The 23515-nt window shown below is 41.7% G+C and overlaps 1 protein-coding gene across 2 annotated transcripts in view; it reads right to left on the bottom strand.

Moving 5' to 3' along the window:
- The window catches only part of LOC111155225 (reelin), a 505959-nt gene that overhangs the window by 83509 nt on the left and 398935 nt on the right, over positions 1-23515 (bottom strand). For both annotated transcript variants that reach the window (XM_022515343.1, XM_022515345.1), the window contains exons 28-34: positions 21018-21250; positions 11991-12148; positions 10513-10720; positions 9076-9152; positions 3010-3168; positions 2634-2822; positions 1832-2105 (exon numbers count right to left, since the gene is read on the bottom strand). In XM_022515343.1, the coding sequence (XP_022371051.1) occupies positions 1832-2105; positions 2634-2822; positions 3010-3168; positions 9076-9152; positions 10513-10720; positions 11991-12148; positions 21018-21250 (1298 nt within the window). The remainder of the gene's footprint in view (positions 1-1831; positions 2106-2633; positions 2823-3009; positions 3169-9075; positions 9153-10512; positions 10721-11990; positions 12149-21017; positions 21251-23515) is intronic.

Here is a 23515-nt window from a genome sequence, read left to right as displayed (position 1 = left end):
TCTTGTTTCCAGACACAGGTTCTCCCTCAGTGCAGCACAGCTGCGGGTGTGCTGGCTTTAAAGAGGAAATCGAATCCCGTCACCACTCCACAGAACACCCTTCCAGTGATTCCCCAACAAATGGAATGTCCAGGCCACTCTGCAGAATGTCTTCCCTTCCCACATGTCCTCTTTACCAGGACAGGCTCAACTGGCTATTCAGTTCAGAGATGGGCCCCTCCAGGAAGTTCCCTCAGTCCCCCTAAACTCAGGTAGTACCCCACCCCGCATTTCAGTAACATTCCTGGGTACTAGCAAGTCACCATTTTATATCATAAATAACTGCTGAGACGCCCAGTGTCCCAAATAAGATCTTTGGATGCTGGCATCAATTTGTTAATCTTGTAATAGAGTTCTAAAACACAGTAGATATTCAATAAATGTTTGTTGAATAAAAATAAAGCGAATAAATGAGCTACCAGTAAGCACTCTTTAAAGCTCAGGGCATCCACAGCATTTAGCTTCAATGCTAAAATGCTCTGGTTTCCTGCATTTTTCCCCTGCCATTTGGTGTTTCATCTCTGAATCAGAATCGAATCAGCAACATGGAAACCACTATGAGTATTTAATTCTAGCAAGCATTTAACACAAGGAGCTGGAGGTTAGTGCCAGAGCTGAGAAGCCAACAGGGGCGGCGAGGAGACCAGAATTGAGCAAAGTTGGGACGCTGCTACAAGTCCGAAGCTGGAGGGACACTGTTGGCTGGTGTCCAGGGGCCAGGATCCTGGTGGGGGGAGGCCCTCTTTGCGGGTGGGAGCCACTGAAGTTAGCCAAGATGCTCTTGAGACAGAAAGGGAAGGGAAGGGATACCCTGTTTTATCTCTGTTTCCACTCTGATTATTGCACCAGGTTCTATCTGGGACTAAATCTATCTGGGAGCCAGCAGACACAGGAGCCTGGTAAACGCAGCCTGCAGAGGCCAACGTGGCTGAATTCCAGAACACAGCAGTGGCAGGGCAAGGCGGGAATTTGAGGGGAGCAGTCCCAGGATGGCACACTCTCTAACCAGCCACCTCAGGACACACCGGTTCCTAGAAAGATCCCCAAATTATCCCAATGCCTAAACTGCAAACCTGGGAGCCTGCTGTAAGCCCGAATACAAGTCTTGAATATGGTCTGAAATCCCAGGGAGGGGAAGAGAGATGTAAAAACAATATGAACATTCTGAAGGAACCATCTTTTTACTCTTACTGTGGTACTGAAAATAAAGAAAAAAAAAAAAAGAGGGGCGCCTGGGTGGCTCAGTCATTAGGTCTCTGCCTTCAGCTCAGGTCATGATCCCAGGGTGCTGGGATCGAGCCCCGCATCAGGCTCCCTGCTTGGCGGGAAGCCTGCTTCTCCCTCTCCCACTCCCCCGCTTGTGTTCCCTCTCTCGCTGTCTCTCTCTCTGTCAAAAAACAAATAAAATAAAATAAAGAAACTAAGGCTACTGTTCTTCCATGTGTGATGATTTCACATACTGCTTCACGTGAACAAATATCACTCTGGTTGTTGGGTAGATATGTATTTTTACAACAGAACAGGACTACTCGTACAACTGGCTCTGGTGGGCAGGCTTCCTGTTGCCAGAGAACAGGAAAGTTCAGACCCGTAAAACTTTTGGAACTCACTAACACGTTATAAAATTGCAACCCCAAGTGCCTTGTTCGCCCACCCCCACCCCCGCTCCATGCAGACTCCCTGCGTAATTATCGTGAGAGCGTCACAGAATTGCCAAGCCGAATCACAATTATTTTCACATGAGGTGACAGGAACCTAGAGTTCTGAAATGAAGCCACACGGCAATTCTCACATGGTGGAGAGCGGAAGGTAGACGGTGATCCGCTTCCAATTCTGGAATCTTTCTGAGGTGTACACGGAACTTTCTGTGTAGTGCAGGCAGCCAATGGTGGGAGGCACACACTCCTCGGTGACCAGATGCCAGTCCCTGCCATTGTTCAGAGAATACTGGAGCTGGACGCTGTGGGCCTCGCTGAAGGGCTTGCTGCAGCCCATGCTCATTTCAAACTGCAAGAAGGTCGATGCCGACACGTGGAAGTCCCAGGTCTCAGCGTAACGAGGTTTTCCTGCCAAAAAAAAAAAAAAAAAAAAAAAAAAAAGTTGAGTGGTAGCATTTAATGATCCTCTCTTTGCTATTGGGCATTTGTGCTTGGAACAAACATGTTCAGGAGCAAACAAGAACCCTGTCTTATCTGAAGCGACTTTTGCTCCTGCAATAACTGCTTTCATTTGGTTAGCAGAGGCTTAGACCCGCGGAAGGCTGCTAATTTGAAAAGCGTGACTATCTTGGAGAGTCTTCTGTCTGCCAGTTCTGCAAATTACGAGACACGGGAATGTCTTCCGAGAGAGAGATTTTATTGCTCTGCTTTGAGGAAACCTTATTAGATCACTCAAGGAGGACAGTTCAAAGGCAAGCGGCCGCTAGACGCACCAAGTTCTCTTAGAGTTCAACCCAGCTCCTTTTTTTCCAGAATCTCCCTCAGCCCAGGCAGTTAGGTACACAGTTTTGCATTAGGGAGTCTCCTCTTGGGCTTTAGTTAATTTAGTCCTCTAGTTAATGAAATACTCTCCCTTTAGCTGGTGAAAATATATACCTATGTTTTCAGTGAATATCAGAGCAGTATCCATGGAGAGACAGTCAATACCGACTTGACCTCCTTGTATTCGGTACCAGCTGGCTTGCAAATCTATGGAGCCATCAAATTTGTCTTGAAACCCAGTTTGAGAGCTGTCATTCATTCCAATAAGGACATCATCCAAGGCCCACTGGGCTGAATGCTTTCCTGAAATCCGATGAATAAAGGCAGTTAGAGAAAGTTTGTTATCCAGCCATATGAATATTTTTATGACTATGCTTTTAAATTAAATTGTCTAGGAAACTGACAGCAAATTACAAAGCATACGGTACAATGCGGCTTTAACCATATGCTCTCAAGGCCACTGGGAAGGGTGGAGGGAGTGGAAACTTGCCATGTTGAGGTTGCCACCATCGAAAAGCTGTGGCGGGGGTCTTAGCCTCCCGTGGCAGGTCAATGGAAATGATCTGTGGCTCCAGAAATGACATGAAGTCCAACTCTCGAAGCAAGTGCCAGAGTATCCCGTTGTCATTTGAATACTGAACAACAAGCCCTGAGTTAAAAGACATAAATCCAGTTACTTGGGAAGCTTTCCTAGAGGCAAAAAAGGGCAAGGAACAGTATTTTTTAAATGGCAAGACTGCAGCAGAAACTTCAAATTGCATCTCATAGAATGAGGGCACTTCATCTAACTTCCTAGGAATGAATTAGTAGACCTGAAGGCTCATCAATTCCTTGACAGTTTCTAGTGCACCAACTCCCAGGAAATGGAAGATGAAGAAGGAAAAAAAAAAAAAAAGAAAAAGCATAAGCTCTTTTAAAGACTACTCAGCTTTGTATGAGTGATGAGTGGGTTGGTAAGGGGGACATAAAAATCCACAGCAGATCATGTATTTGAATTTTAGATTCTGTCCGGAACATTATCAAGTTTCATCTCATTATTATACACTCAGAAGAAATATCTCAATTTCCCCAGCACAAATCAAGTAGGGCTTTTTTCCTGCCGAAGCACCAGACAGTAAGCTGGGCCCAATATGAAATTCTGTTACATGGGAGGATTCTTTCACTGGCTCTTCATCCTTTGTCAGGCTTTGGTTACTGAAGCTGGAATGAGGTCACATTACTAAATAGCAAAGCAGGGGGGACACCTGGGTGGCTCAGTTGGTTAAGCATCTGCCTTCAGCTCAGGTCATGATGCCAGGGTCCTGGGATCAAGTCCTGCATCAGGCTCCTTGTTCAGTGGGGAGCCTGCTTCTCCCTCTGCCTGCTACTCCCCCTGCTTGTGATTTCACTCTACCCCTCTCTCTTTTTGACAAATAAATAAAAATAAAATAAAAATCTTAAAAGAAGTAAAATAAATAGCAAAGCAGAAAATTCACTCCCCTTCAGTATTAGTTCTACTCTCCTTTCTGTGTCAATCTTGCCCTCTCTATCCACCCCCATCTACCCAATGTCCCTCCTCCACCTGTTACCATAGTGACATGATTTAGTGACCTGCACATTCAAGTTATAGGACCATCTACACTGCCCCCGCTACCTCCCCTGGAAACTTTTTAAATTTTAATTATTGTTTTTTTTTAAAAAGTAGGCTCCACACCCAGGATGGAGCCCAACATGGGGCTCTGGAACTCAGGACCCCGAGATCAAGACTTGAGCTGAGATCAAGAGTTAGACGCTTAACTGACCGAGCCACCCAGGTATCCCGAAACATTTTTTATTTTAAAAGAGGGGACAGGGAATAGGTAAGGTTGAATGCAAAAAGAAAAAAAATTGCTAACGATGGGAATCAACAGGATATCTACATATCTATCTATCTGTTGTTATTGATGGGAGGAGCAGAGGGCTTTCTGGGCATCTAACTGCCTATTCGTACAACTGGCACCACATACTCATGACTGGAGATACTGAAGTATAAGTATTCACAGAAATTATGTTCAGGAAAGTTGTATTTGTTACACTAATTTTGTTATATCTTAACCTTTTCAGAAAAAGGTTTTAAATCATTCATGAAATATATGATAACTTTCTAATTTTCCCATTACTGAGTGTGGGAATATCTCAATCCCTTTATCATGCTGGGCAACAAAGAGTTTACTAAAATTAAGTTTCAGGAACTATTAGGATAAAATACAGAACCCAAAGACAGCCTTTTAAGGCTAATTGTTAGCACATGGGATTATTGTCACCGCATCTGACAAGGAGGATGCCAGGAACAACAATGACTAATACGCAAAAAATTAGAACTCTCGGGAGAATTAATCTTACTGTATTTAAAATAGAAGAAACCATCATTTATAATGAGAGGGTAAAGACAGCACAAAGAATAGCAACTCTCTGGGGAGAGAGCATGACGGATCTAAGTGTAGAGATTGGCAGTTAAAGCTTCAGTGGGTGGCTGTAGACCCATGAGTTGGAGGAAGAGAGTCACAGTAAAGTTCATGCGGAAAATGGAAGGTAGTCTGTTTCTAGTCTTTATTCTAGTTAAGCTGAGGAACTTCTGGAGGAACTCCAGTCTCCAACCTTTGATGTTTGCTCGAAATATGTCCTATTGGTTTTTAATGTGAATTTGGGTGGCTGAGAAAGCCAGACAGTTCAAAATTTAGTTTTTCTTGTGGCTATTAATCTGTGTTGATATGGTTTATATTTAATAAGATGGGAAAGAGAGAGAAAGAGGGAATAGAGAATAATTTAGATTACTCTAAATGTAGATTAGCTTTAGAGAGGTACCAGAAAGGAAGCATCATGAGAATAAAATCTCATTGGCTAGTCCTTTCTAGTACCTTCTACTCAAAGTATGGTCCAAGAACCAGCACCTGCGTCACCTGGTAACAGGCCCTGCCTGTGGTGGTTATAAAACACGTCCACAAATTCTTTGACACTCTTCCCTTTAAAAAGTGGAGTTTAATTTCCCCCTTTTTTGGGATGCCGCTGAACTTAGTAACTTGCATGCAATACATAGAATAGGGTAGGAGTGACAGTGTGTGACTTTTGAGACTAGGCCATAAAAGGCTTTGCACATTCGTCTTTGTGTCTTTCTCATGGATCTCTTACTCTGAGGAAAGCCGACTGACAGGTAGTAGGGATGACGCTCAAGCAGCCTATGGACAGGCCCACCCAGTGGGAAACTGAGGTCTCTTTCTACCAGCCATCTTGGAAATAGATCCTCCAGCCCTGCTTGGGTCTTTCCATGACGGCCCCTTCTCCCGGCTTTTAACCTGGCTGCAACTTTATACAAAATCCTCAGTCAGGACCACCCAGCTCAGCTGCTCCTGAATGCCTGACTCATAGAAACTAGAAGATAACTGCTGTTTCTTGTGCTAAGCCACTCAGTTTTGGAGTCATTCATTATGCAGCATAACATCCCTAGTCCTGCTGACTCAGAACTTGCCTTTGAAAGCTCCCTAGAGGACCAAGTGTACATGAGAAGCAGGATTCAAGGGGTCCATATTCTGTTTCATTTCTGTTTGCAGTCCTTCTCAGTAGCTTTTTTAGGAGGGACACAACCAGGTCTGCAGAGATTAGGACCCAATCCCAAAGGACAATAAAGGAGGGCCTCCCAGAAGTCTGAAACAATGGGGGAATGCAAGAAAGGGAAACAGCAGTATCTCTATTTCACAGAAATTGCCGAGCCCCATTAGCTGGGTCATCTGACACACTGCACATCTGAAAAATAAAACCAAGCCATTTTAGCTCATCTCCTGAGTTTCGGGCATGAACCACATTTCTCTTTTTAAATTACAGCCCCATCTGCGTTCTGCCCAGTCTTATTGAAAATAGCCTAATTTTTATTTTAATTCCAAATATGTAAATTAAGGCTTCAGCTTGAGTAAGTTAAAAAAAAAAAAATCTGTACTTTCATCAACTGGAAGAGATTGGTTCAAGGATTTAGGCAGATTTACATTTTAACAACCAGTTTTCAATAAAAGACTGAGAAATGCCTGGGGGATGTGAATTACATGGCTAGCAAGGAGTTCAAGAAAACAGCTCAAGGGTAGTGGAGAAGAAGTTGCTTGTTCCTAAACGGGTCCTCAGGGAATGTACCTGGCAGGACAAGCAACAGCATTTGTAGTCAGAGGTTAAGTGTCGAGCAGAACTTCATCTCTATGACAGGTGGATGTTTCCTAGTCTATTCTGGTCAGTTTTGTTTTTTTTTTTAAAGTTCATATCCAGGGATCTATAATTTTTAGAAGAGTCACGTACACAATTGCTACACAGTTCCAACCACCCAGTATTTTATAGTAATTTTATTACAGAGGTTAAAGAAAATGTTAACATGCTCTACCTCTCCAATCAGAAAATAAGATCATCAGGACAGGACCCTGTCATCTGTACACCTCAAAGTTCCCACCTCTGCATGGGCGGAGCATGTGTTCTAGAAATACTTCTGTATTTTGAACTACTTATTATTTTTGTGGGTCGAGCTTGTAAAAATTTTAATCAGATGATGATGTCCCCTGGGTTCAAGGCCTTCAGCTGGTGTCCATGACCCGTGGACTCACGCCCCATCTCCCTACCGTAGCTAGCAAGGCCCCACATGTCTGGGCTCCTGCCCCTCATTCTCCATGAGTCTCAAGCCATACCAGCCTTCCTTTTGTTCTCCAATATCACAATTCTTTTCCACTTTGTGGCCTGTGCTGCTGCTTCTGACTGGAAAACTCTCCCTGGCCTCATCATGTTGCTGGCTCCTTTCCATCCTTTAGATTTCAATTTAAATGTTACTTCCTCAGTGAGACCCCTCCCAGACCGCTTTATCTAGATCACATCTCTCAGCCAACAGCTGTCCATCTCATCAGCTTATTTATTTCTGTCTAACCATCAATCTAACATCTTGCTTATTTGTGTGTTTTCTGACTCCTCTCACTAGGAGCAAAGCGCCCTTCGGGGCCTGGATTTTATCTGCTATAGTATGAGCGCCACTCTGTTTCTTCTTCCCCTTTTGGCCTGTGGTGGTTTGGACCTCTAGTCCCCTGTGACACACTCTCTCTTTCCCTCTGCCACATGGTGGGCAACATCCAGAATCTACCCAGCATCCATCCTGGGTGCTGGAAGGAGAACCTCAGATGAGCCTCGATGAAAATGTAGCAAAAAGAAGAAATCTTTCCTGTTTCAACCCATTGAGATTTCGAGGGCTGTTCGTGATAGCAGCATCGCCTCGCTCATCGTGACTGCTGTGTCAGACGTTTGGGGACACGGTATCCACAGCCTAGAACATCTGTGGCTTAGAGCAGACTCTTGAAGAGACATTTGTTGAAGAGATTAGGGAACACAAAATGGGTCTGTAGAAGTTTCTAGACTGCTGCTTCAGTAAATCAATAATCTGGACAATTACTACACTAAAAGTACTAACATATTCAGAAAAAGTCATGAAAGCTTTCAGTCAGCAATAATACGGCCGAGGACATGTCGGATCGGTCATTGAGCTCTCAGCAGCTCCACTGATTAACAAGGACGGTTTAGGCCAGCATGTTACACACAGTCGTGCCTGAGATAATAACAAACTCAGAAGCTACACAACTTGTCACGTACCATTCATGATATCAAGTTTTGGAGGAGGCCCCATCTGAGAAGCCCAGGTGTTTTGTGCTAGGAAAACTCGCCTTCAGGGTTCCTTAGGGCATCCCCAGTCTGCAGGGCTCCAGGAGGCTACTAACACATGCTACAAGCCTTTTGCATTTCTTTTAGAACTGAATCACGGAGGCAGAAGATGGTATGGAAGCCTAGAGAAAGCAGAGGTCTGGGCAAGGAGAGACGCAGGATGTGGGTGGTTAAGGCGTCCATTCTGGAATGAGCCTCAAAATAGTTTGAATCCATACTTATGCACTTACGGACTACATGATCTTGGCTAGGTTACTTGATCTACCTGTGCCTCAGTTTCTACATCTGTGAAATAGGACTAATAATACCTATGGCAAAGAGGTATGATGAAGATGAAATGGATTAACAGATAAAACACTTGGAACAGTACCTTGCATATAATAGGTGCTTAATAAAATTTAAGGTTTATCACTGCCAAGAACTGTTCCTTCTACCAAAGGATGCTAGTACCCCCAGAACCTTTATGGGCACGAAGTAGAGTCTGATGTGCATTCAGTAATGCCCTTGCAAATAAGCTTCTGGCCCCACACTAAATGTAAAAGGCTCTGCTATTATTTCCCTATTGAAAGTTATAAAGGAACAGCATTCCTTAAAACGAATATACTCTGACCACAAACAAATACTTCAATCAAAACAAATATACTCTGACATGATCCATAAGCTTTTCCGGTTTAAGGACCTAGATGAGGGGCCTAAAAGATCATGGCTCTATGCAGCTAGTCATTTAATGATGGAGAAGAGAAGAGAAGAGAAGAGATGATTCAGGGTAGCATCTCAGTTTACAAAATCCTGGCCAAACTTTTGGAAGAAAAAGGAGTCATCTACCCACAGTAACTATAATTTCTAAGGAAATACAGCGACTTACCTTCATTTCTAGCTCTTGGTTTGATGCAGGTAATCCCTGAAGTTTTGCTCCCAATTTGTATATAAAACTGAACGAGTCTGTAAGGGAGGAGGGGACAAACTTCAGTTTACTTACAAATAGAGAAGAAGAAATTGAACTTTTGCATTTTGACACATTAAAAAAAAGCTTCTGTAATTCCAAAATATTACGTTTAAGCACCAATGGCATATGAGAAGTAGAAACTACATAGATTATATAGCAACCTAATTCTGTAACCATTTTAGAAATGGTTACTTAATAACCACTAATTTTGTACTGTAATAATGATTTAAACAAAAAGAAACAGCTGAATTTTACTTCAGTGTGAACTTTGATGTAATTGACTGTAATCATGGAAATGCTCATTCCTTAGATTGAGATAATACTGTTCTAGGAAATTCAGGATGAGGAAAAATCTAACCTCATGCTACATTAGTTTAGGGCCACATAATTATCTATATTATTGATTTAGAATCAGAGGCTTAATTTTTCACAGCTGAGGGGTGCCTGGGTGGCTCAGTGGATTAAGTCTCTGCCTTTGGCTTGGGTCATGATCTCAGGGTCCTGGGATCGAGCCCCGCATTGGGCTCTCTGCTCGGCGGGGAGCCTGCTTCCCCTTCTCTCTCTGCCTGTCTCTCTGCCTACTTGTGATCTCTCTCTCTGTGTCAAATAAATAAATAAAATCTTAAAAAAATTTTTTTCACAGCTGACACTGAGTGTGATGTAAATTAAGCCTCAGTCCATAGTAAACCAACAGAGAGGGCCTATGCGACAGGTGCTCCTCTGTGAGAACGCAGAAGGAAGGGGAAAGAGATCAAAGGCAGAAATAAAACAGGACACAGAACTCCAGATTTTAGTGAGGACAAGTCTAGAAGTTCCAAATAGTTCTTCAGTTTCTTTTCTTCTGATTCTCAAATATTGTAACTGACAATAATGAGAAAAGCACAGTTTCATTTTAGGCGTGATACTATTTCATTTGACCTTAAAACCAAGCAGTTATTTATTTTACCAGCAGGTGTCAGTGTAGGTATTTTAAATTTCTGGAGCAGTTTTTAATAAATGAATACAAATAAAGTTTCAATCAATGGAATACATAATTCTTGGACACAGAATTTAAAGTTGAAGCTATAAGCATAATAGAAAACACTCTACATAGTAACACAGAAGTTTAGAAAACCAAGCTGACATACTTTAGACAGACAGACTTTGGTGATGTCTGTAGGCTGATTAATGAATTGTGGTTTTGCAGAAACTATTTTATTATGCTATTTAAGTTATGCTTCATTTTTTTACATATCAGAATGTATATAGAGAAACCGTGGATTATGTAAATCCTCAATAACAGTACAAAGAGTTTTAAGTTAGACCAAAGGCATGGTAAATACTATGTTCATGGAGAAGTGTACCAATAAACTCTACCTGATATTCCTGGTGTCCAGAGGGACAGTCCTCGCTTCCCTTTTCCCGGGGCCATTGAAGTAGAGAGATTTGCCATCATTAAGTGTCCCACAACCGGTTCCAACCTGGCCCCCAGTTATCTTGTACCACAGAGGGCTGAGCTTCCCCTCAAATCTATCGAACATCTCACTGTGATTAGGGACATTAGACCCACAGGTTCCTTGTGCAGCTTCCAAGAAAAGAAATACATAGGAGAGAGAGGCTTTGTTGAAATTGTTTTCATGTTAGAAGGTACAGTCAGAGCACGGGCTAAGAAAGCATTTTCACAGGTGTTAGGGGCACATGAAACCACATGGAAGTCTGTATCCCACAATTGCCTGTCTGAAATACAGTCACCACTACCATCACCAAAAACATTATTCCACCTCTATAATTTTTTATTCATGTGTAAAGAGACAGTAGGAAACACACATTTCCATGGTTCTTGCTACCAAAAGGAGGTGGGCAAACTGAAAAACAGATTTTGTTCATCATAAAATTTGTTCCTTTGTTGTCCCTCTATCAGAGGATCAATAAGGAGAGTTAATCCCTGACTTAAAAAAAAAAATACCCTAAAACCATGAGTGGCAGTACTCCCCACAGAAGGCCTGCAACGACATATGTTTGTCTTTGGTCACAAGCCAGATGAAGGGCAGAAAGCTGAAACTCTGGGAAGCATCCTTTTGAAGTTGTCTCTAGGAAAAACTCTAAACAAAATTTTGAAGCTTATAACATTTTCTTCAATTTTACTCTTTAATCTCGGTTCCCTTTTTATTTTTGCTTGTAGCAATAGCCAAGGGTGACTGTGGTCAGAAAATCTCTCTCTTGTAAAGTTTTCTTTTGGCAGCCTTGGATTTATCATTTCAGGCACTGACTTTTACTCTGCATGTGTAAAATTACAGTTCTTATAAAAAGCAATGTAAAGAGCACAGAGAGTCCCTTGTAGCCAAGTGGTGAAGGAAGAACTTAGGTTTGAGTGTTAGAGAATGACTTGCCAGAGTCTGAAGCCTGGCTTCAGCAACTCCTCGCTGTGTGTCCTTGGGAGAGGTACTAAGCCTCTCTGTGTCTCAGTTTCCTCAAACATAAACAAGACAATAACAGTCTGTACTATGGAACAGGGTTTTTGTTAGAATTCAGTGAGATGATATAAAATGCACTTAATACTTATAGTGCCTGCATAAAGTAGAGCTGAAAGCAATGTTAACTATTACCACTATTACTAATAAATAAATCTCTTTTAGGGAGTGAAATTGGTGTTACCGTGTATTTTTTTCCTTAGGTAACTCAAAACTATAAAATATCTCTCAGCACCTCAAGTGCCTGGATGGCAAATTCCTAAAACTAGGACTTAAAGAAGAATCATCTTGGAATCTATTTCCTTGGAAGATGCAACATGAAAGGCAGTAACTAGAGATGAATATTTTACAAACGAACCATCAGACACACGCCTGTAGCCTTACCGGTGTACCCCAGGTCACAGAAACACACCCCTGACACACAGTCTCCGTGGCCACTGCAGTAACTGGGACAAGGCTCAGATATATATACTCCATCCAAACCAAAGGGAGGCACGTTCTTCTGTGAGCTGCTCTCCTGAATCCATCGGAATCTGGTTTTACTGTTGGGGAAAACAACACATGTGTCTCTTATACCAATACCACGTGCAAAAACACTGAAACAGAGCAGTTCAGAAAAATTCAAGAAAGGTTTCGTGTTTATTTAACAGTCATGACCGCTTGACTGGACACTTAACCTTTATAATAAAGTCTCTCTCTCAGAGCTTTCTTGAAACTTGCTGATTTCCTCCTCAGCCTTATTGTGTCAACACCAGGAGGAAATCAGGTACAAAAGATTATTGACAGCCAGACACCTATTATACATTATAGCTTGTATATGTTCTATCTCACATGCTTTAAAAAAAAAAAAAACAATGTATAGACCTTCTTTTTTCTTTTTTTAGATTTATTTTATTTATTTCTTTGAGAGAAAGAGCAAAGGGAGAGAGAGAACATGAGCTTGGGGAGGGGTGGTGGGAGAGAGAGAAGCAAACTCCCTGCCAAGCAAGGAGCCTGGCATGGGGCTCGATCCCAGGACCCCGGGATCATGACCTTAGCTGAAGGCAGACGCTTAATTGACCACCCAGGTGCCCCCCATCTCATATGTTTTTAGTAATAAAAACCAGAAAGGTATTCCTTTTGCATAATTAATATATTACCCTTCCAATGCATTGATTTTATGGGCATTTTCAGAAGAGGCTATTTAGGAATTTCTGAGATAATCAGATAGAATGTTCTTTGTTGGGACACATAAAGGGACTCCCGCTATTTGCCACTGACATGATCCTGGCAGGAAAGAGTTAAGTTTGTACTGACTGTGCTCCTCCCACCTGTTGCCTTCCTCTTCACCTCTCAACTTCAAATCCCCAAGACTGCTCATTCTACTAGCTCTTAGCAACCAGCTAGGCTGCCAATACTGGTGACTGCCAATGAACAAAAGAGGGACCTGGTCCCAGTGCTTCAAACCTTGGAACACCAGTGGGCTGGGCTGCTGCCCGGTACTTCTTCCCCAACAACAGTCTTGAGGCTGCCAGACTAACACTGGTCTCAGTTGCTCTCCAGTCTTTGTGATCCTCTCAGCATATCTCTTTCTTCTCAAATATATGGAAACCTGTGCACATCTATAATGTCACACCAAGAAAACACCTCTTCCTTCTCAGTTCTACTGACAACAAGGAAGGAAGATGGATTAGGTTATCTGGAGTCCAATTAATTTCACTGCCAATATTTATAGACTTTTGAGTGAATCCAGTTTCTTTGTGAACAAGGGTAAAGCATCTTAAGATTAATGAAGACTGCTTGAGAAAACTATAGACAAAGTTGGTTCCTTCTCCTCTCCATTATTGTGGAAATAATATGGCAGAGTCAGAATGCATATCTTTCTAGCTCTTCAAATGGCTTTGATTACTTGGCAACCAGAACCATAAACCTGGATTTTTCTTCTTCATTATTCTAAGTTACCTACTCCTGGCAAATTTGTGAAATGTGACCCACAATATTTTTTACTAGGTTCAAGTATTCAGAGACTAATCACTCATTAATGCAAGTCTTAGCATACATTTGTCAGCATTAAGAAGAAGGTGAACACATATTCAACTTTCCTCTACCCTAAGTTCTCCCATTTGGATCAGATGAGAGTATCTCTATCAACTGCCCTCCTTCATGAGAGAAGTGGGCTCTGGTTGAGGCCCAGAAGCTTTAAGAAGGTTGAAGAATCCCACTTTTAAGTAGAATTCTAGAAGCTTTGGTAATTTGATAGTGAAGAAGAGCAAGTGAAACCCTTTGACTCATCTCTGTTTTTTGAGGTCCCCATAATTTTCATAACAATGAAAGAATCAGGATCTGGTCTGGTCGGACCAAGGAGGCACCCCCAAGTCTAAGGCTCCTATAGACCCAAGAGGCAGAGTTTGCGGTTAGATATTTGAGAATGTGAAAGACCTCAGGAGCTGAGCATTAAGGAATCTATTTTTAAATAAAGAAAAAAAGAACAGGGCAAATCAAAGTGATGAATTATTGGTTAACAGGGTGAGTCCTGGACATGATGAATTATAGCAAGGAGTCCTAGCCGAGAGCCCATGTTTCAAAGTAAAAGGGCAAGAGATTGTACCTATAGAGGTACAATCTTTTAATCTCTGCTGTATGTTTTTTAGTTTTTTTTGTTTTGTTTTGTTTTTATGATTTTATTTATTTGTTTGACACAGAGAGAGACAGTGAGAAGGGGAACACATGCAAGGGGAGTGAGAGAAGGAGAAGCATGCCTCCTGCTTATCAGGGAGCCCAATGTGGAGATCGATCCCAGGACCCTGGGATCATGACCTGCAACGAAGGCAGACACTTAATGATTGAACTACCCAGGCACCCCTAGATGGTTTTTAGTTAGTAGGTGCAAATCAAAGCAAGACAGTTTTCACCCATCATGACATAGGCAACTTTTGCTTCATTTAAATTTTTCCCAGTTATGTATGGTTCCTGATGCCTACTGCTGCCTGTCCTACTCTCCCTTGCACTGTTTTGGAATTGAGCACAAATAATTCAGAAACTCAGGGTTGCTGGAATAAGAGGAAGAACTAGTAAGAGATTCACTAAAAAAACTGTAGACATGGAGAGACCATCAGAAGAAGTAGGCCAAAGTGAGGTGGGTGCTTGACTTCTTCCCTGAAGAAATAGGTGGTTTCTGATGATTAAAGTTATCGTGCCTGTTTCTTGAAATGTCTTCTAATTCCTTGCCCAAGAGCTACTTTTTATAATAGGATACTTTTCATCAAACTGTTTCTGAATCTTTGCTTGAAAACCTCTTCTTATACCAGCAAAAATCTACTGTGCTTGGGATCCTACATGCTCCTAATTTAAACACTATGTTACAAGAGACCCTGCATGCCGGGAATTTCCTGACTCAGCACCATGAATTCATCATTCTCTCTACATTGGGATATTTGCTGCTCACTACTGGAATGGCTTTGTCAGCTGAAGACTGAATAACTTTTATCCTTGGACTAGTTCTTTTCTGGGTACTCATACTCCACACAGGAATAGTGTGGTGGAACAATGGAGAAGGCTAGTCAAAGACAAGCAAAGTATTATGCTGTCCACTTACAGAATGAACCTCCAATTGAATCTAGCTGCAGGAACCGGAATGAGCCTGTTATCCATTCCCGTGTGCAGAACCAGGCCTCAAGTGTATCTTACCTTTATTTACTTTGCTTTTTTTTTTTTGAGATTTTATTTATTTGTCAGAGAGAGAGAGAGAGAGCGAGCACAGGCAGACAGAGTGGCAGGCAGAGGGAGAAGCAGGCTCCCCATAGAACAAGGAGCCCGATGTGGGACTCGATCCCAGGATGCTGGGATCATGACCTGAGCCGAAGGCAGCCGCTTAACCAACTGAGCCACCCAGGCGTTCCTTTATTTACTTTTCTTAAACATGAAATAACATGTAATTTTTAGGCTATAGCAACAACAACAAGAAGTGGGCCAAAGTTGAGCTAATAAGCATGTCTAGATTCCATATAGTTTGTCTTTTCTAAAGTAGAAGAGATGAAGTCTTAAAATTATTAATGCTATTAATGTGTGTGTGCCCATGTGTGCACGTGCTACCTGTGCCTTTTCAGGGAGATACAGCAGAATGCAGAAGAATGATTTTTTGCTGAACAGCACTGAATTTATTTTGGAAAACATATTTTAAAAAGGGAGGTATCTTCACTGTAGGTCATCACCTACTGTTGGTCCTTATTCCTCATTCAGGATCCCTTCATTCAACTGGCATTTATGAAGTGCTTCTGACATGCCAGGCATAGTGCTAGGGCTAGGTGTAGGATGGGAAGCAAAACCCAGCACAGTTCCGACCATCACAAAGCCTGGATTCAAGTGAGGAAACACATGAGTCAAACCCCGAACAAAGAATGGTCCATGTGCAACCCTGTTTACTACTGTGATTGAGAAGGACATAAAGCTAGAAGAGCATCTTTCACCTGACAGTCAGGAAGGTCTGGGAAGGATCGAAGAGATGAGGATTGGGGAAAAGACGAGTTTAATTTTACATAATTTTACTAGATATAAACCACAGTGTGGCTTGACCATTCAAATCATTGAACAAAACTTCCCCTTTGTCTTGCTTTCCCAGATGAGGAAAAAGTTTTAGAAGATAAGATTCTATCTCTGACTCCTTTCCCAATTACTTTTGTTCACAGGATGCCTGAATGACCAGGAGAATAGGTTTTTATACCTTCCCCTTCCACCATCACACCTGAGAGCGCTGTTGTACTGGCCTCTCCAACCAAGAAGATTCCTGTGAACCTGCTTGTCCTGTGCAGAGACTCACAGGTGATAGTGGCCACGGAGGAGATATTCTGCTGAACGCTAAACAACTGTGTTTCTAGCACATTCTCTCCTACTGTGCCCCCCGCCCCTGCCCCTGGAGATACCAACATTTTGCATTCTGCACAGGGAACCTACAGCAGGCTGCGTGACAGGACATATTGTATTGCCAGGATGTTGCTGAGTGTCAGGGATACACCAGCTTATATCTATAGCCACCGAAGTCTCTCCTTTGTAGGTAAGAACTAAGGTAATGAGTACGCGAGGACAGAATGCTCCTTTGAGAAAACCACCTTAGAAATGTTTGTGAGAGAGTAATGTTCTAGTAACTATTATAAGCACGCTGCCTCATGGCAAAATAGCTTCCAATTTTAACAATTTTCACACTTAGAATTCTCAGCTTTCCAACACTGCATTTGGAGATAACGGAGCTGAACATATTGCAGAAGAAACAACAACTGCTCTCAAAGTGGAAACATATTTACTACTCTTCAGTAGAGAGCTCTTTGTCATGGATGCCACTAGCCAGCTGGCTGGATGGTGTTCAAATCAGCCAGGAAGCTGGACTCTAATGAAGACTATTTCTTCTTCCCAGGGCTGAGGTCCAGGACAATACGGATACATTGGGAGCCTCAAAATATTGGCTCACTTTGCAATACTAAGGAAAACCTTTTAGTTCTCATATATAGCTTTACCGCTACTTTCATAGCAATGTCTTGTAGTTCCTATATTCTAGTCAGTGCAGGAAATATACACCCTGTGCTGTGCCCCAGCTTCAAGGCATGCTGCGCTCTCTATATGGAAGAGCTGTAGTTGGGCCAAAGTTTCAGAAAAGCATCAGAGGAGGAAGGCAGTCATCTTGGTGAGGATTAGAGGGCTGCACTGCTATGTGCCCAGCTTGCGATGAGCAGAAAGAAGGATGAGATGGCCATGAGGGTACCAACACAGATAAATTCTCATGGCAAAGGAAAGACGCCTCAGAGGGTGAACCCTACAAAGCAGAGGTAATAGCTGGGAAGAACAATAGATTAGGGAACCACTCCTAAGGAGCAGAATTTAATCAAGGCAATGTTCTTGTCCTGGACATTGCTCATGCAGGGGGGAGTCCTAATAACAAGTATCTTTTTTTAAAAAAAGATTTTATTTATTTATTTGAGAGAGAGAGCGAGCGAGCAAGCATGAGAGGGGAGAAGCAGACTCCCCGCGGCGCTGGGAGCCTGATGCGGGACTCGATCCTGGGACTCCAGGATCATGACCTGAGCCAAAGGCAGAGGCCCAACCAACTGAGCCACCCAGGTGTCCTAATAATAAGTATCTTAATGGCTTTTTTTAAAAATTTTTAATTCCTACTGGTCAGTGGCTTTTGCATTTCCTATTCCCCACCCCTCAACTTTTTTTGAGTGGAAGTATCTATTGTCATTAACCTGTCAGTGTCTCACCACTGTATGTTGGATATGGATTATTGTCTTTTTTAGTTCATAGGCCTCTAGATCATTAGAAGCCATATCCAGGCCATAGCCTGACCTGATAGAGATCGTGAGATCAGCGACTTAGTGCCTGATGCTGTAATGGGATGACACTTGGCAGGTCTTGGGAGAAAAGTGAATTGAATGTATCTGGCCATGGGAGATGTGAGTCACTGGAGGTAGGACAGATTATCATAGATTGTGACAATAATGCCCCCCAGAGAATTATACATCTCCTCATGGATATGTTCCTTGGTAGTCTGACTTTTCTGCACTTCCTGTCTGAAAGGGGAGTCTGTTTTCCCACATTCTGAATCTAGAGTGGCCTTGTGACTTGCTTTGACCAATAGCATGTGGCAAATAAGATACTTTTACTTCTGTTTTCTTGGAACTCTAGAAATACCAACTGCGATAAATACTGGGCTGAAGACGACACAGAGAGAAAGGTCCTGCTGGGCCCAAACACTAACTAAACCACTGACTAAATACAGTTCCATGATGGAGCCCAGACAGAGCTGTGGCAGGACCACCCAGATAATCCACAAAACCACAAGAAAGTCAATCACTTGTTGCTTTTGTTTGGAGAGACAAGATTTGGAGAGACCGGTGGCATAGCAATAGATAACTGTACATATATCATCCTAGGCTGTACTTGGTAATATAAACAAGGAGTAAGGATGATTTTTTGAAAAGTAACATATCTGGGCACCTTGGTGGCACAGTCAGTTAAGCATCCAACTCTTGCTTTCAGCTCAGGTCATGATCTCGGGGGTCTAGATCTCAGAGTTGTGACCTCTAGGCCTGAGTCAGTGTCAGCACTTAGCGGGGAGTCTGTCTGGGATACTCTCTCTCCTCCACCCTCCCCCACAGCTCCTTCCCCTGCTTGAGATCGTTCTCTCTCTCTCTAAAATAAATAAAATAAACTCAGGGCTCCTGGGTGGCTCAGTGGGTTAAAGCCTCTGCCTTCAGCTCAGGTCATGATCCCAGGGTCCTGGGATTGAGCCCCCCACTCGCTGGGGAGCCTGCTTCCTCCTCTCTCTCTGCCTGCCTCTCTGCCTACTTGTGATCTCTCTCTGTCAAATAAATAAATAAAATCTTTAATAAATAAATAAATAAATAAATAGACAACCAAACTCAATCTTAAAATTAAAAAAAAAAAAAAGTATCTATGCACCCCTGCTTCCTTTTTCCTTCCTCCGGTTAAGAGATGACGAGATCTGGAATGGCTGCCTTGGAGCCAGAGATGAGACTGTTGTGCTCAGAACCGCAGACCACCCTGTCGGCTCTGAAGTGCTCCCCTCTGGACCGTGATAGGAGAAAGAGTTTCTATCTGGTTGAAGCCTTGTTAACCATTTGTATCTGTTTCTCTGTTAGAGTAGCTGGGCCTGTATCCTACCTAAAGCACACTGCAAGTCAAATTCTTACATTTCACCAAAGAAGGCCAACCCAGCAACATCGCCACCATACATCAGTTCATCTGAGTCTCTCTTTAAGATACTACAAAGAACATTGGGATATAAAGACAAAAAATTACTTACAAATGGACTTAGATCCACCAACTGACAAACTCTTTCCTGGGAATAACTGGTATTTAAAGATTAGGCTTCAAAGTTTAGTAGATTAACCCAGAAACTTGTACATCCTTGACTAAACAAGTTCTCTCCCGATCTGAGAAGTTTGCCTACCAAAGTGCGTGGCGTAATTTTTGAGAGATGCATACCTAAGTATGAGGGAGGGAGAGAACATAACCAGCTTCTCTAGCTAGATGATGCACAGTGAGTATGGTGATCAATTCAGTGAATGATGTCACATCCAGAATGGTTGGAATGGAAGAACTTTGTGAATAAAGCAGTCCTGTAGCTTGCTAAGCTTTTACCACTGTATCAGTCAGGATGAGATCAGTCCTTGTTGACAAACTATCCCCAATCTCAGTGGCTTAACTCAAAAAAAGTTTATTTCTTGCTTATGCAAGTATGTTCACTGTAGGCTAGCAAGGAAGTCTGCTTGTTGTAGACAGGGACCCAGATTGATGAAAATTACATCTCCAAACACGCTTTCAGAAGGCAGAGAACTCGGCAAAATGCACACGGGCTCTCAAAAATCACACATTTCATTTCCATTTACGTTTTATTAGGCCATGTCAAACTTAAAAAGGTGTGAGGAAAATATAAATCCTTCTATATTCCAGGAAGGAAGCAAGCTGGAAATACTGCTGAATGGCACTAATGAATATTCCAAGCATATATTAAGCTGTGACCAGAAAGCTGTACAAGTAGATTTATATCATCTAGGCTCTGCAGAAATGCTTTAACTTAGTCACAATTTAATGCTACATTCTGGGATTCAATTAAGAAGTGTCCCCTTGAAGAATGTTTCTTTATCTTTCATAAAATGATAGAGTTAAAAATCCTGGTCTCTGTGTTAGCTACTTTACTTGGCTTAAGGATACATATGCATGCTATACATTTATTCTAGAATAAATGGAATGGAGAATGGAGAATGGAGAAAAAATTATATCTTTTTTCTTAAAAATCACAATGTATTTTTTTCTTTTTACCCAAACATGAGAACTAAATGACCCTGCATTTTCTCCCTTTGTCCTAGCTGCTAGAAAACTGGGTTAAATTTATTGCCCCATTAATGAAACTAATTCACTTCAAGTTTTTTTATCCATTTATCTCATTTCTCTGTCAATTGATTTTTAATCTTTCTATTATTTTAATAGTCATTTAAAGGGATCTTTTATATTGCAAGATATCTCAAATTGTCCACACAGGGAGGCATTAAATTATCCAAAATCTCTAGAAAGTCAAAGTCAGAGATTATAATGACTTGCGACTCTCTTAGACTTTAACATCTTTTGTTCACTGCTGCACTCCCAATGCCCAGACTGGTGCTCACTAAATAACTGTTGAGCGGATGAATCAATGAGTGAGTTTGTTTGCCAAGCACACAGGGCTGTATGCGCACAGGCACCTATGCACACACCCTGGTGTTGGGAATTTTGCCCCAGGGCTTTTTTCAAGAGTCCTTTAGTGACTAGATATAGCTAGCCTCTATAAACTCTTGTAGGCTACTGAAATGATGATATTGAGATAAATGTCTGCTCCCAAGAAAGAATGCCTACGGCATGTAATAAGAATGGTCACTTTACCTGGATGCGAGAGACCTTGGAATGACAATGGTGATTCTCGTCCATTCCTCAAAGTCCCCTGTGTGATACACGGTGGGCTCACTTAGTTCTCTGGAGTTGCCCTCACATCCTTTGCCGGCAGAAGCTGGGTAACAGCCTTCTTTCACCAGAAACCAGGACATACCCGCATCATGAGAATACTGAAGAAGAACGGGGGCAGCACTGCTGAACTGATTGGCACAGCCTATGTTTAGCTGTCAAAAGGAAAGACAGGATTAGACAAGGTTTTGGTTCCAAGTTAGCACTCAACACATTAGGTGCTTCAGCAGACAAGGCTCTTGCTATGCAGTCTGCCCTATATTGACAATGATAAGACTTTCAGCTCAATTCCAACAAAGACCCTTCCACGGGTTCTAGAAATCTTTAGGTGACCAAGAAATGCTTTTTACAAAATGCTTGGCCAGTTGCCATTTGTGGATTTCTTGGGATTACAGGAGCGAAAATGGAAGCACACTATCTATGATGTTAGAGCCAGGGATAAAATCCAAGGAGCCAAGAACTGGTTTTCTTCTCTTATTCCAGGCATATAAACAGAGGGAACCAGAAGATGAAGAGCTATACTCTTCAGGACAAGAAGGTTACCTGAAGAGAGGGCTATCTTCCCTGCTTTCAGTGGAACAAGTGTCTTTACTCTATTTTCTTGCCAAAACTCAGTAAGAAATCATTGCCAACTTAGATCAAAGAGCTAAGTTTTTGCCACTGCATCAAAAAACCAAAATGATCCAGAAATAAATCTACTATTGTTCTGTCTACTCATGTAGTGGAATGTCATCATAGAATTAACAATGTAAAAAAAATTTGGAAAAAAAAAAAAACAGAAAAGAAGAGCAACTTAAATCCAAATACCCTAGCATAAGTGTTTTTATTTTTTCTATTTTCTCTTCTAAATTTTAGAAAGAAGTATGTATTTTGGTCATGTAGTTGAAGTTATCACACGTCTAGAACTTTCCTTCTACTTTCTATTTAACCTGTTATTTTATTATTATATTGTAGCATTGCAAAGAATGTATATTTTTTTCTTCAGCTGATCCGTTATCACCAGATAAATTTCTGGCAATAGTATTACTGAGTGAAAATGTAGAAACACTTAAAATTTTTTATTTGTATGTGTTCATTTTTAATCAGTTGGGTTCAAATGAATCAGTTTTACCACACCTTTGAATATTATTTGAGTTTAAAACAGTTTCTTTCTAAATCAGTAAATGTATAAATGATTTTATTACTGTTTTAGTTGACATTTTTTGGTAATTACAAATGTCAAGCTCTTTTCCTGGTATTTATTTAATTTTCTGCCATCTTATATGAATAACCTATTCATATCTTATTTCATTTGTTGGTGGGAGCCACCATAGAATTTTATTGTTTAGACTATAGATAAGAACAGTAAAATTATATAGAAAAAAACCACTGAAGTAAGCACTCAAAGTAACATGATAATGGCTGGAGAATAAAGGATCAAGTCAAAGTCAAGGGCCGTAGGCAAATAATATTGGCCCAGAGCTCAAGAGATCAACCAGTTCATCCCTGTGACTGTTGGCAGCTTGATCCAGTCTATCAAAAGAAGATTCTCTCTTTTCCTTATTCCCATACCCACAGCTAGAAAGCATCTCTCAGAAGGGTTTGTAACTGGGTTTGTAGAAATTTTATTGTGATACGTTTATCTAAGTTTATATAGTTCAATGTCAACAATATAAGCAAAGACTTGACAATCTCCGACGCGTGATTAAACTCGTCTAACACAAATTCCTTTTTACGCGTAAGTAAGCATAGCTTTCGGTTGGTGTGGGCTGACAGTAATTACAACAGACACACACAGTGAGCTTTTTCTCATAGACCTCTTATGACTGCTGTTGTTTCTAAAGTAGGCAAATCTCAGGAACCTTCAGTTCTTGACAAATCTTTGCCTTTTTTAATTGATCATTTAGCCTACCTCTTAACTGTCAGTGTTTTCTAGTATTCAATTCTGGCTTTCTTAGAATCTTTTTAGTCTATACATGCTCCCAAATCTCATTCACAATCATTATTTCAAATCCCTTCTGACTATCTGGAACTCCCAGACCGGACCCCTCTTCAGCTCTCTGGAAATGTCCATAACTGATTCCTACGAATTTCCCCTTCAGTGGTCCCCAGTCACCCCTCGTTCTGCAGGTCCAAGTCTGCTCTCATCATCCTCCACCCTCACACAAATCCTTCCTCTGACTGTATCTCTAATTTCAGCGACTGGAGCCAGTACTGTGGGAGTCATTCTCAACTTCATTCTATCATCCAACAGCTCACGAGAGAACATGTTGACTGTGGCCCTTTAACATCTCTCAGATCCATTTCCTTATTGTTATAATGCCACGCAATGCCTTAATCTGGCCTCCTCATCTCTTCCTTTGATCCCTACTCTAGCATCCTTTCTTTGCTCAGAGTATATTCCACAGTCAGAGCACCTCTCTCCGCCTCCTCCACTCCCA

Source organism: Enhydra lutris, unplaced genomic scaffold, assembly GCF_002288905.1.
Source record: "Enhydra lutris kenyoni isolate GAN:26980312 unplaced genomic scaffold, ASM228890v2 scaffoldscaffold40, whole genome shotgun sequence".
Lineage (NCBI taxonomy): Eukaryota > Metazoa > Chordata > Mammalia > Carnivora > Mustelidae > Enhydra > Enhydra lutris.
Note: the sequence above shows the minus strand (reverse complement) of the source record. Positions and strands in the feature narration are given on the sequence as shown.